The 14,110-nt window shown below is 52.5% G+C and overlaps 2 protein-coding genes across 2 annotated transcripts; both read left to right on the top strand.

The window, feature by feature from the left end:
• The first annotated feature begins 1,350 nt into the window (after positions 1-1,350).
• Positions 1,351-2,707, top strand: LOC144107996 (uncharacterized). The gene is made up of 2 exons (XM_077641257.1): positions 1,351-1,756; positions 1,883-2,707. Exons 1-2 carry the CDS (start codon positions 1,537-1,539, stop codon positions 2,563-2,565), a joined length of 903 nt encoding a protein of 300 aa, XP_077497383.1. The 5' UTR covers positions 1,351-1,536; the 3' UTR covers positions 2,566-2,707.
• On the top strand, positions 2,697-13,509 carry LOC144107997 (transmembrane reductase CYB561D2-like). The gene is made up of 4 exons (XM_077641258.1): positions 2,697-2,853; positions 11,032-11,069; positions 11,604-11,849; positions 13,210-13,509. Exons 1-4 carry the CDS (start codon positions 2,697-2,699, stop codon positions 13,480-13,482), a joined length of 714 nt encoding a protein of 237 aa, XP_077497384.1. The 3' UTR covers positions 13,483-13,509.
• The last annotated feature ends 601 nt before the right edge of the window (positions 13,510-14,110 follow it).

Consider the following 14,110-nt stretch of genomic DNA (forward strand, 5'->3'; position numbering starts at 1 on the left):
TGCATTCTCGTCTATGATTTCGTAATTACCGTAGGCTTATATTTAATCCTGAAATTTAGATCAAGTGTTGCTGTAGGCTCGGGTTAACACATGGCTAAAGTTGAAGGCGCCCTATTTTATTAACCAAGAGGTGTGCCCGCCGCAATGGAACCGGAGAACACAGTGGACCGGGGACCACTTGTGCGGGTCTCATCTGGCTTCATGACTGACAGAGTCGGGTCGTTTTGATAACGTTCAACGCATCTTCATTAGGAGGTCTTTGAAAACTGTCGACAGCGAAGGAGACGTCCAAAGCCCCAGTCAAATACGGATCACGGGGCTATGGAGGCCCTCCTTGTGATAGTTTCCTCGGACCATCCATTGAAAGTGCACGGAAAGTATAATCGAAACGGGTGGGTTCTTTCGGTCTTAGTGAGGCTTGATTGCTCCTTCCCGGTAAGTCAACGTCCACCACTTGGTATGGGTCTGTTCAGCATTGAGACCGACGGCGATCCGGCACCCACAGGTCTCTTGGGACAGTGGAGCAGGAACCCCACCAGGCGCCTGTTCTGGGCTTCGTTATATCAGTGAAACTCTTGCCATTTATATGCCGTCTGGTTTAGTCCTGCGGCACAAAACACCGTTCAAAAGAGATCCGACTGCACCAGCCCTTTCAGAAAGATCGGTATGGGCCTACACGGGCTACATTCCAACGTCGACATCCGGAGCAAATGGGACAGCAGACGGTATTCTGATTCATAGCAGCCCCCATAACTAGGCAGATGTTTAGAGGAGTCATTCCGCGGCATACGCCACGGACCCGAGTGCACGCCGTCGTGATGCGGTTACCTAAGCCCCCCAAGCTGTCACACGACCGACGACGCTTGGGGACGAAAACGCCTGACGCGTGGCTTTTCTCGCAGCCAGGTGAATGCGTTATCGGCGATGGCGGCCCGATAGAGCGGCCTTGAAAGCTGTCCCTAAGATAGCAGCTACAGACGTGGCGCCACCAGCACCAGCGCTGCAGCACCGGCGGCGGGCGTCGTAGTGCCGGTCAACGTCCGGCCTTCCTTCCCGGCGGCCGTTGCACTCGTTTTCAATGCCAGGTGAACGTCCTCGGCGGCAAACACAAGGAGCCGTTCCGGATTTCTGGGCAATGGGGTCAGCCGCGTTTCTCCGGTGCCAGTGACCCAGTGCGCATCCTGGGCGGTCATCGCTCTCGCCGCCGGACGGGCCCCGGGCCCGCCTGCGTCCCTCCTCGCCCGTTCTCGGGCTTTCGAGGAGGGGGCGAGGAGGAGACCCGGGCCCGTTCTCCGCAGTGTGTCTGTGGGGCAGCAGCGGGAAAGCGTCGCGGCGTCGGCCCGGATGGAGCGGGTCAAGTTGGCGGGAAGGAAAGCGTACCGCGCGCCCTTTCTCCTGCCGGCGGCCCGTTGGCCCCGATGCCGTTAGTCGCGCTCTGTCCGCCGTGCAGGACGACCGCGCGCTGGGACCGCTCCCTGCACCTAACGGTCCTCCGGAGCAGCTCTGGCCAGGTTCAGGCATCTGCTGCAGCGCTCCATGGCGGCCGCCGGCCCCGGGCCCCAAGCCCAGCCGCCGGAGCCGCCCTCGGAGTCGCTGCCCGCCCAGCCGACAGCAGCCGCCCAAGAGGAGGATGACGAAGAGGGAGCGCCGCCGACCCCGGCGACGCCTCCGCCGTCGGAGCCCAAGCCCGCTCCCCCTCACCAGCCGCCCCCGCAGGCGCAGCACCACCCCCACCACCAGCAGCATCATCGCGCAGGTGAGCCCCGGCCGTCGGGGCCGACCGCGAGTGGCAATTGGCCGCTTCCTGAGCTGGGCCGTTTCCTGCTTGCGGGGCCGGCCGGCACCAACGAGCCGCTTCCTGCGGGCCGCTCTTGTCGCGCAGCCGCCGCCATGGAGAGTAACATCACGCTGTGGCAGTTCCTGCTCGAGCTGCTGCTGAGCCAGCGCTACAGCCACATGATCACCTGGACCAACGAGGACGGCGAGTTCAAGCTGGTCAACGCCGAGGAGGTGGCGCGCCTGTGGGGGCTGCGCAAGAACAAGCACAACATGAACTACGACAAGCTGAGCCGGGCGCTCCGCTACTACTACGACAAGAACATCATCAAGAAGGTGCTGGGGCAGAAGTTCGTCTACCGCTTCGTCTCGTTCCCGGAGATCGTCAAGACGGAGAACAAGATCCCCTTCCACGTCAAGATGGAGAGCATGGCGCAGGCGCCGCAGGACCTCAGCGTCAAGGGGCGCGAGCGCAAGCGCTCGCTCTCCGACGAGGACGAACCGGCAGCCGACGACGTCTCCTCGACCAGCAGCGGCGGCGGGAAGCGGGCCCGGCCCGAGTCCGACACCGACTCGTGCCCGTCCCCAGGAGCCGGGGGCCCGCCGTGCCTGTCTCCGTTCCTGGCTGCGCACCGCAAGCTCACTCTGCCCCTCTACCCGCCGTTCGCGACGCGCAACCCGTTCGCGCTGCCGCCGTTCCCGCCGCTCGGGCCGTTCGTGCCGTACGCGCCCTTCGAGCCACAGCTCGTCTTCTCGCCCGCCGCAAAGTCCATCCCAGTGCTGCAGTGACACCCGACCCGAGCGCTGGACGCCGGGCAGTGCCGAACACCGTGTACAGTTATATATGTGTGGCTTCCGCTCTGTAGTGCAGACGCCGCGAAATAATAAAAGCTCTAAAGGGGGCGCGCCCCCTGCCGGAGATGCTCCTCTTCCCGCGGCGCATTTTTGCTCGGCCAAGTGCAGCGACGGCAGCTATGGCGAACAGGGCCAGTGGATCAAGGTCCGCCGCGGCCGGTCTCGCCGCGTCTCTGCTGTTCGCCCCACTCGTCCTGTACGCCGTGGGGCCGGACTCCTCGCGTGAGTACCACGTGCGTGCTAGTTAGCGTCGCCCGAGGCGTCAACGTTCGGGGAGCCCGCGCCGCCGCCGTTTTTGTTTCCCTCGTGTAGATGGCGGGGTGATCGGTTTACGTTCACGGCGACCGCATGCGCTGGTGTTTGCCGTTGCCCGGCGTTCCCGCTCGCGGTGTGCTTGGTGTCGCAACGCATGCATACACGCCATCTGACTGACTGGGCGAGAGGACTTCACTCACTGGCACGGAGCGCGATGTCGCGTGAGCAGCTAAGGATAGCCTGCATTCATACGTTCGGTCTGTGAACGTAGCTTTCTTTATTCCTCTGTGACACGGTGATAGCCTTGCAGCTCGTATTCTTACGTCTGAGACATCCTGTAGTGGTATCCGCTTTCGCAGAGCACCAGCGCAGCTAGCAACTGGATGGAAACCTGAGATACGCAACGCTTGCCACGTGTATCGATGTAACGGGATAGACGGAATATGCCGCCGCGAGCGAGCAGGTGGCGAGGGCTGGCGGAGTCCACGTTTTCGTCGAAAGAGGGCGCATGTATACTGACAACTCGCTAATTGCAGCAGATACATGTTTTTAATTCTAATACAGCAGGGCAGGCCTGACTACTCGAATGCACTCTTTCGTGACTCGTTCAGTGGCCCCGGTGAATTCGTAATCGATCACCAGAGCTTATCGCTGATCGATTTTTGAATTAGGGATATGTATGTTACGATTACTCTAACGTAACTTACTGTTACCGTTACATTCACTGTGCCAGAGGTGTCGGTTGTGCACATTAGGTGTTTCTAGAAAATTTGTGCTGAATTTCATGCTTCTGGCAGCAGAAAAGCGCTGGAAACGAACCGCTGATGGCATTTTCTTCGTGCTGCGTTTTTTGCGGTTTGCGAACTGTAACGGTACTTGCGCCCTCTTTCGAGAAATACGCTACGCGGCGCGGGCAAGGGGGATTGCCTGGAAAGAGGGGTGCGTCCTCGCTCGTGTCAGTGCCCTCCTTGCCACGTTGGCCGTGATCTGGAAGCTTCGGCGCCCGTTGCTCTTGGCCAACCGACCTTGGGTCCGCTGCCGGCGGCGCCGATTGAAGACAGAACAGCGCCGTCAGTGCCCTACCGGTCCGCGCATCTGTCTGCGTTCAAAAAGCACGCTTCCGTTGACGACTAATGCGTTTTTGAAAGCCGCCGTTATGCCGTAAACACGAGGCGGAAGGAAAAACGTTCCCTCAATTAAGAACCGGTACCTTGGCCTTCGGTGTTTATTCCTTGTCCGTTAAGGGATGTGCGCTTTATTTTGTTTTTCTTTTATTTCCTTTCACCACTCTTCAGAAGATTTACTAGCGCGGAGCCTCACCCGGCGACGCCAAGCGGAACGTTTTTTTTTTTCGTTGTTGTGTTAGAATAAAGAAGAACATCAAATGCTCCAAGTATGATGACCAGTACCGCCAGTTGAGTGGCATGTCGAATTACCACGATCGTAAATGATTCAAAAGCTGCCAACTGCTTTAACGTCAGGAAATAGCGTAGTTACCTTATAAGTTATATATTAGCAGTGAGCCGCGGCGGTATTGAGCTATTTATAGCTGCACTTTGCCACATCCCTACGGGACACTTCGTTACTCGTACGAAACAAGGCATGTCACGGAGACGGCATTAAACGCAACGTACATGTTCTAAGGAGAAAAGGATTTAAAAAATATCCTTTCCTTTTTACAATTTCGCAAAGTCGGTAGAGTCCACTGCACTGCTTCGTTCCAGTTTGTCAGACTTGGCAACTCTCTGCATGAAAGCTTGGTGCGCGCAAATAGTACAAACCCCCGGACCATCGACTCGTTAGATTTGGGCTTGGAGGGACGACTCAGCCCGGTGGAATTGTCTTGCCCTGACGTGGCCTGCGTTAAGGAAATCGATGTCCGGAAATATCCACCCGGAAGAACTCCCGGCGCAAAGGCGGAACTTGATGACGGCATTCTTCGTCGTGCTGCCATTTTTTACCGGAAATTTCTCTGGTGTTTTTTTTCTCTTCCGGAAGTCCTTATATCGCCATGTGATAAAATTGTTTCCGATGTAAATAAATTCTTCTGTCGTTAAGGTTTAATGTGATGTCACGCTGCTGTGGCGAAAGCCTACACTGTGGACACGAAACCAGGAAGAAGGCGACAGCTAAAGGTAACGGTATCATGGCGCCCGCGGCACTGCATCATCAACGGTTAATAATAGTTAGTGCACTTTCCCTGCTTGAGCCGCGGAGATGGCAAGAGGCAAGCCGTGGCCGTAAGATTATACCGAGCGTTCCAAGAGAACACTTTTAAAAATTTCTATAAATGAGGTATTTGAAAGAGAAGCGAAAATCTTTTCAGCAACAAACTGTCAGCCTCTGAAACTTCAGTTAACTGAAAATTTAGTTATGAAATAGCACAGTCTTACTAATCAACTTTTAAATTAGCTGAGTATGGTGGATGACGCTAATGGCGAGATCGTAGCCACGGGCAAGACGGTGCCTTATCAGTTTTCGAAACGAAGAAAATATCGTTCTCTACAGTTTGTGGCGCTAGGAAATCCGACGCGCTTTTATAAGTACAAAATCGAAACTGAGCGCATGAGGCAGGTCCACTGCAAACCATAGTGGTGCAAACCGAAAACTATGCGAACGCAACGTCGGCTGGTGACTTGATGCAATGCCACCGACGCCCAATTCGAGCTTCCTGCACCAACGTGCACTTTATTTTGGTTCGTCGCTTGGCGCAAAGAAAAGGATCCAGTGCCAACTGCGTGGCCGTAATTTTTGAGACCGCACTATTTTTAGGAATTTCAAAAAATGTTCGCTGAAAGGCGCCACTAATTTCGACCGCCTGGGGTTCTTGGGTGCGCCGGAATCTCCGTGCAGCGCTGGCGCTTTTGCATTTAGCCACCATCGAAATGTGCCCGGGAATCGAACCTGCGACTTCGTGGTCATTATAGCACTGTGCCGTAGCAACTGAGACACCGCGGCGGGACTTGCTCGGTGTAGCGTCCGGGAACGTACCACAAAAGCGGAAACCTACGTCTGGCGACCAGAGTATGACTTAAGCCTTAGCTTCTTAATGGATAACAATTGCGTGGCACTCGAAAACAGCCGTCGCGTTAGAAAATTATCGTGCAGATTGGTTTAGTTTTTTTCTTTTTGCAATCGCACAGCTAATTCCGCTCCGCCTGTTATAGCTGCTGCAGTTGGGCGAACTTGTCAGGGCCACTTAAAATTATAGGGCGCAAAACTTACTGGCGGCGTCGACGTCTGTGGGGGTCTAGAACCGGCCACAGGAGACGATTCTCTAATCTTGAAAAGCGTTTCGAAACTGACGTAAGTATAGTGAAACTATAATCTTACGTTGCTGCCAAATTTACAAAGCCTTTGGCCTGCCGGAAGGTCGTGCGATGTGCAACTTGTCGCTGATCTGCTACCCCGAGAGGTTATACGGGGGCGCGTAACTGCCTCTACGCATGCGCAGTAAGCAGCCTATATATAGTGACTCGATATATGAGCTGACGCTAGTACGTCTTCGCTATACAGGGCGTTTCACCGAAGACCGTTCTGAAATTTTTTGAAATAGGCTTTTTGAGTCAGAAGAGCGCTTTTTCCGGCATAGCATGTCAGACAAGACGTAATTGCACGAATGCAAACTGGCGCGAAAAGGACAGGTGTGTTCGTCCTCGTGTCTTTGCGCCAGCTTCGCATTTGTGTAGTGATGTCTCGTTACAACCAACTAGCTCAGACTAAAGTATTGCGAGCGACCGTAGTATTGCTATCAGAATAGAGCTAGGACGGGCTAACTAGCAGACTGGTTAACTAATATAGATTAGTTAACTATTACTTCCAGGCTCCTTAATTACTGAGAGGCGTGTAGTCCACCGTAAGTAATATCCATATCAGTTTTCAGACTTTTGGAAACGTGGTTGCCCTCGGCGCTGTGGCCCAACAGATTTTGGCTATTTCGACGAGTTAAGCGCACTGGGAGGTTGCTTTGCCAGCGAGATTCTCGAAAGCGCATGTATTTTGGTGCGATGTGGCCAAAATTTGTTGGGCCACAGCGCCGAGGGTGGACTACGCGTATTTCAGTAATTAAGGATCCTAACAGTAATAGTTAAAAAGTTGCCTACTCAATATTAGTTAACCAACCTGCTAAATGGCACTTCTTAGCTGCACTCTGATGTACCACGATGTACTACGTTCTTTCAACTCAAAAATCGTGTTTAAAAATTGCGAAAGTTTTAGGTGAAACAACCTGTATACTAAAGCTATTCAAGCGAGCTAATGATGAGTCCCCCGTTACAGTATAATGGTCTAGTCGGCGTTTGACAACGCACTACCTCACGCATAGTGATACACGTTTTATTATACGTACAGTCATACCCTATTTTCCGGTAGTGTGTGATGTCAGTGCACGTTCAAAAACCACATGTGGTTGAAATTATTCCGGAGTTCTTCAGTATGCCGCATGCTGTTGTCCTTGTCTTGCATACCTGGATTAAGCTAACGTTTCTGTTCTCTTGGAGTCGGGGAAGGGGAAGAGGTCGACGGCCTATAAACAGGGCGACGGTGTTCCTCCTCCGAATGCAGCCAAGTGCCGCGCAGGTTTTGGAAACCGGCGCCAGATGGCGTAGGTCGCAAACAGCTGAGCTGCTTACACGGGCGAGCGCGAGGACACTGATAGGGAGGGAGGGAGAGGCGGTCTTTCCTCTTTCAGATGCGTACGACAGGAGCCGACACTCTCCAGATAATTTGGCTGAGCGGGCTCCGCGTAACCTACTCACGGGGTCTGAATCATGCAACACATGTCATACTTGAAAAGGTCGGTGCACTGCCATGGAGACACTTGAAACAGTATTGCCATATACGGGCGTATCTTGTCCTTTGGCGCCAGAAACGAGTGAAGCACTGTGGTTGGATCAGGACTTTATATATGTTCTTAGTGGGTGTTCTTGTTTGCAGTTCATATGCAGCAGTATACATCAAATCGCTGTGACCAAGTACAAACAGAGGATCCATTCTTGTTGAACTAAACTCCAGGCCGCTTACATTTGCTCTTTCATTTAGCTACGACGTCTTGATCGCTTTTAGCGTTTTTAAGTTTAAAGTTCTCCTGGAAATGGCGACGCTTTATTTTTATTTTATTTGTACATACTACAGCCCCTGCAGGGGCTATCGCAAGAGTAGACATATACGAAACACCGTAGATACAGAACTATAAGACATGGCAGCATGAATTAAACACCAAAGTTGAAAACATAAGGAACACTTCATATATTTGGTGCATGAGAAACAGTAAGTAAAGAAATAAAGAGAATATCAATTAGTTCTGGCATGAAAGAGTAGTTTATAATTGGCAGCGAGGTGCTGGAAGTGGTAAGGGAATACGTCTACATAGGGCAGGTAGTGACCGGAAATACCAGAGCGAAATTACTCGAAGAATAAGAATGGGGTACGGGGCTCATTTGGATTTGGGGCGCAGACTGGATTTGAAGGGAGGGAAGGCGTAGCATCCATGGGGCGGCAGAACGTTAGGTGGGCAAGAGGGTGGGTAGGTGGGTGGGTGGGTGGGTGGGAGTTTGCGGGGACATGGTAGCCGCAGCTGGCACAGCCTCACAGGACATGGTTAACTGGAGTGGTATGGGAGAGGCCTTTGCCCTGCAGTGGGTGTAGCCAGGCTGACGATGACGACGCATAAATCTGTCTTTTGGGAGGTAACGCACTGATCCGGGCTGCAGTGTATTCCAATGCTCAGTGGCACGCGGAAAGAAACTGTATCTAAACGCATCAGTGCGAGCAAAGTAAGGCGATATATTGTGATAACTTCTTGCTGACGATAATATATGGCACTGAGGACCCCACCAGCGCCAACAGGCGACTGCATCTTTTTTTTTTATGAAACTTTATTCTATCTCTCTCTCTGCACCTATGTGTACCAGCAGTTCATACTGCGTAAAAAGGTAGAAAACTATCTAATACCGTGTCTTTTATAGAAGACCTGCGATTTCTGCAACTCTCACTGCAACTACAACTGTTTTACCACCCTCATGCACCCGGACGTCGATGCCAGCTTATCTACAGAACAAAAGAAAAATATATGGACTTATTCAAACCAATACGACTAATGTCCTTTTGCACTTTCAAATGTGAGAGGCTTGTCTCGATCGGCTTAATTTTTGCAGCATATGGCTTCTCTGCAAAGCATTCGCTGATCGCATGGAGTCTTGTTTTGTAGCGACAGCTACTTTACGGTAGCATTTCGAGCCTTCAGCGTGGCTGGTCACGTGATGCGGAGCAGCTGCCGGCGGCGCGGCGCCGGGACTGATCACGTGGTTGGTCACGTGGTTGGTCACGTGACCAAGTTCCACTCGGCCAGCTGTAGCTATCGCGCCACTCCAGGTTTAACCAGAGCTAAACCACCGCCATTTTTTTTACTTTGGTCGAGTGCACAAAGGAAAAAAATATTAAGGAGAGACAGGTTTTGCCTGCGCTTCGCCGTGCAGCAACCCGTCAGACCTTTCTGGTATTATTATTATTATTATTATTATTATTATTATTATTATTATTATTATTATTATTATTATTATTATTATTATTATTATTATTATTATTATTATTATTATTATTATTGCTACAGCATTAGATTTGCCATCACACCAAAACGCCCCTGATGTCCGAAACAAAATTCGCTGATTGGTCGAGAGAGGCCACAAGACCTTGTGATGTCATCACAGCCTGCCTGCCGCCTTGTGAGCTACATAGTATCTAGACAGCAACCTGCCACTGCATCTAGTAGTACGAATATGGCAGCTGATAAGCACACACTGAAGTTGCAACAGAGGCTGCGACAAATGTGAAATCTAATCTCAAGCGTAGGTATAGTTCTTTTTCGCACTAGAGGGCATGCCTTCGAGGAGCACATATCTTCCTTCTGTCCTTGCTGAGACCCGCTCAGATCTTGAATTTGATAACACATATGCTTGTCGATAGCGAAACCTTCTTCAAGTCTGCTTTTGCAGGGATGTTTGAAAGGCTGGATGCTTCAAGAACACCTCTTATCCGCATCGCATATCAGCTAAGTGAAAGCCCGTGTGCCAGAAATTAGAACAAAATTTTACATGACACCATTAATGCCGAACAGAAAAAACGCACACGGGCGCCTTAGCGTTTTTCCTCCATAAAAACGCAGCCGCCGCGGTCGAGTTCCCGGGTTCGAACCCGAACGCGGCGGCTGCGTTTTTATGGAGGAAAAACGCTAAGGCGCCCGTGTGCTGTGCGATGTCAGTGCACGTTAAAGATCCCCAGGTGGTCGAAATTATTCCGGAGCCCTCCACTACGGACCTATTTGTCCCGCTCTTCTTTCACTCCCTCCTATATCCCTTCCCTTACGGCGCGGTTCAGGTGTCCAACGATATATGAGACAGATACTGCGCCATTTCCTTTCCACCAAAAACCAATTATTATTATTATTAAAAACGCACATGAGCCGCTTTCGCAGCATGCATCAAATATAAGGTCGTCAGAGGACAGAGTCGTTTTTTTTTGTCCGTCGCTTCTTGTTGCACATTCTTTCCCGTTCTTCCATCGGAGACCGCGCGTGAAATGAGCGGAGTGAAATGTTCCTTTGTTCTCCGCCCGCCGCGGTGGCTGAGTGGTTATGGCGCTCGGATGCTGACCCGAAAGACGCGGGTCCGAACCCGGCCGCTTCGGTCGAATTTCGATGGAGGCGAAATTCTAGAGACCCGCGTACTGTGCGATGTCAGTGCACGTCAAAGAACCCCAGGTGTTGGAAATTTCCGGAGCCCTTCACTACGGCGTCTCTCATAGCCTGAGTCGCTTTGGGACGTTAAACTATAAAACAAAAAAAGAACTTTCTTCTGCGAGGGACTTTGGACGGCGGCAATGCACAGCGAGCCATACCAGCACAGACCAGGCCCCCTGAACTGTTGTCAATGTCTGTACATGTAAACGCTCGAAAGCATTCGAGCGGCACCCCAAGTGCCATCTTTGATCTGAACGCACCTTTTGAGCAACAGAATTAATCTCCCATAACGCCGCGCTGCAGACATGTCCTAGGCCGCGTGCTCTGCGCCGCGGTGCATTCCGTGGGCACTGTAAGCACACGCGGTGTCCCGGCTTCAGTGTGCAGTTGTTCACTTGTATTCCTTGCAGGCCTGTTCTCGTGGCACCCGACGCTGCTGGCTGTGGCGGTGAGTGGCATTCGATTTCTTTTTCCTAGCTTATGTATCCCAAGCGGCATTCGCTCTTGGTCGTCACGGAGCAAGGAAAATAGATTTAGCGTAGCGGATACTTATACCGGATTACCGGACGCCTCCTGCGCTCGCGCAGTCACTGCGCGTGCGCAGGAGGCGTCCGGTAATCCAATATAAGTATCCGCTAAAGCGTCGCCATTATGCTAGAACTCGATACTAACTCACAGGACGGATAACCGTTGCGTAACACAAGATTCAGCGACAGCTGTTCGCCATGGCAGTGAATAGACAGTATTGTTTGCTCATCACTGTTTCTGCATGCTCTTCACTGTGTTCCGATCATTCAACGTGGCCCGTTAATGTGACGTCATGCTTGACGTCACTGCATGCTGACCAATAAACGTGGCGCGGTACACTTGCTGCGCTCTCCTTCCCCCTTCCGTTTCCTCCTTTGCACTTTGTGTTACGCCAACGCCGCCGCAGAACTGGAACACATGTCCTCAACAGCTGTCGCTGCGAAAACACTCGCAGTTCGGCCTGGTGACGCAGCCCGCGATTCTGCTCGCGCGCATCGGCCGCATCCGTCTGCACTGGGCGCTGCAGGCGACTTCCACCACTTGCGCCCTGCTGGGCATCTGCGCCGCCTACGCGCACAAGAGCTCCCTTGGGAAGCCGCACTTCGCCACGTGGCACGCCCAGACGGGACTCGCCGCGCTGGTCGCCACGCTGCTGGACGCGTCTGGCGGGGCCACACTCCTGCTGATGCGCACGTACGGGGTGAGTACACTCGACTCTGCTGATGCAGAGGACACGACTGCGTTGATGCAAGGGCAGTGTTTTGCGAGTTTCCATGCAGGCAACTGGGACTTGTGAGCCGAGCGCGATGACAAATCGCCGATTTTTGCGTGCTCACAACCCAACGTTGATCCAAAAACTACACTGTTGGGCCCCCTGGGTATGCCTGTCATACTCCCACTGAGGACCCTAAAACTGTATTAGTGGGCCCATTTGGTATCGACCACTGCTGGTGTTCGAGCCCTAAGGTCTCAGTACACGCTGGCGCTGTTGCATTTCGCGTTTACCGAAAAGCAACTTGAAGATTCCGGAGTTCCCGGGTTCGAACCCGACCGCGGCGACTGCGTTTTTATGGAGGAAAAACGCTAAGGCGCCCGTGTACTGTGCGATGTCAGTGCACGTTAAAGATCCCCAGGTGGTCGAAATTATTCCGGAGCCCTCCACTACGGCACCTCTCTCTTCCTTTCTTCTTTCATTCCCTCCTTTATCCCTTCTCTTACGGCGCGGTTCAGGTTTACGCCGATATGCGAGACAGGTACTGCGTCATTTCCTTTCCCTAAAAACCAATTTTAAGAAATACTGGAGGGCGCTGCTTCTGAACGTCGCCTCGTGGTTTAGCGCACCCACAACCTGTGCTAGTTGTGCGCGGCATGATCGAACAACTCTCAATTATGTTAAGTTGCTGTTGTCACCAACCCGATACAAAGGGGAGGCTGATAATTATATCTGTCCAGTTGAGCCTATATAATATGCAACACAAATGCACTTGAAGGTAGCACGTTGGCCAGCCGCTGCTGCTGCAGATCAGTTGGTATATATCACACCGTACACACGACGTGCGGAGGTCGCGGTTTCGGATCCCACCGACTGCATGCTGTTGCATTGTTTTAACGTTCCGTTCAATTGTCCTCTATCGAAAGAATGATTAGGATAATAATAACTGGTTTTGGGGGAAACGATATGGCGCAGTATCTGTCTCACATATATCGGTGGACATCCCAACTGCGCCGTAAGGGAAGGGATAAAGGAGGGACTGAAAGAAGAAAGGAAGAAAGAGGTGCCGTAGTGGAGAGCTCCGGAATAAGTTCGAACACCTGGGGATCTGCACCGACATCGCACAGCACACGGGCGCCTTTGCATTTCGCCTCCATCGAGACGCGGCCACCGCGGTCGGGTTCGAACCCGGGTGCTCCAGTTCAGTAGACGAGCGCCCTGACCGCTGAGCCACCGCGGCGGGTACATTCCCATATGCTTTCTTAGATTTCAGCGCCGACTTCTTTCCATGTGTGGCGCTGGTGTGACAAATGAACTGAGCGATATCTGTTCCCCTCGGATGGCGCAGCTGGGGAAGCGGTGGCTGAAGCCCGGCCTGCTGCGGAGCGGCCACCGACTGGCAGGCGTGGTGACGCACGCGATCGCCACAGCTGCCCTCGTGCTGGGACTGCGGTCGCACTATGGCCGCGAGGCGTTGGAGAGGGCGCTGCCGGCCGGGGACACCGTCCTGGTCCAGCTGGCCGTGCAGGTGCTGGCGGTGGTGCCCTTCACCGCGGTCGCGCACCAGGTCTTGTGGCCGCGGTACGACGCCGGCAAGAAGAAGAAGAACAGCCGGGAATAAAAGAGTCGGCACTCTGTTGCGCCTTCCTTTTAAGAGCTCTTATTCATCGCGTTTCTCGGGGTCTGCTACTACCTCCCTTCGGCGCGAAATTTCCCAAGTCCAAGGAATTCAAGATGGCGGCCCCCATAGTGAATCGCTGTAGCAGCCCAATTGGTGATTGATTGGTGACGTCACTGATACATGCAATTGACGATTGATCGGTGAGGTCACTGATTTTTTGAAGTCTTATTTAACTAGTTACGTGACTATGTTTAATCGCTTATAACTCAGAAATTGATGAGGTCATCATAAAACGAATTAGATATTTGAAATACTCTATAGGAGCAGAAGTTAAATGTTAGGCTTAAATTTAATTGCTTATAACTAACCGATGACGTCATTATCTAACTAATGGCATATTCGTAACGGGCTCGATGAGTAGAACATGTTAGACACCAATATCGCCTAGTTATGGCTGGGCTTCATATGGCGGCTGTGACGTCAGCACTCGGCAGCTTACAAGGCGGTATGCGCCCGCTCGCCGTGAGGTATGGAAAATAGCCTAATCACGTGGCAATACATCGCATGGACGATAGATTGCGCCACCAAACAGCTAACGCTCGCTACTTCAAGGTCTTCCAGACGGTTT

The sequence above is a fragment of the Amblyomma americanum genome, chromosome 10 (genome assembly GCF_052857255.1).
Source record: "Amblyomma americanum isolate KBUSLIRL-KWMA chromosome 10, ASM5285725v1, whole genome shotgun sequence".
Taxonomy (NCBI): domain Eukaryota; kingdom Metazoa; phylum Arthropoda; class Arachnida; order Ixodida; family Ixodidae; genus Amblyomma; species Amblyomma americanum.

Coding starts and splice junctions, on each gene's coding strand:
- LOC144107996 (XM_077641257.1), top strand. CDS start 1,537: ATGGCGGCCGCCGGCCCCGGGCCCCAAGCCCAGCCGCCGGAGCCGCCC. Junction 1,757..1,882: donor CCAGCAGCATCATCGCGCAG/GTGAGCCCCGGC, acceptor CTTGTCGCGCAG/CCGCCGCCATGGAGAGTAAC.
- LOC144107997 (XM_077641258.1), top strand. CDS start 2,697: ATGCTCCTCTTCCCGCGGCGCATTTTTGCTCGGCCAAGTGCAGCGACG. Junction 11,070..11,603: donor CGACGCTGCTGGCTGTGGCG/GTGAGTGGCATT, acceptor AAACACTCGCAG/TTCGGCCTGGTGACGCAGCC. Junction 11,850..13,209: donor TGCTGATGCGCACGTACGGG/GTGAGTACACTC, acceptor CGGATGGCGCAG/CTGGGGAAGCGGTGGCTGAA.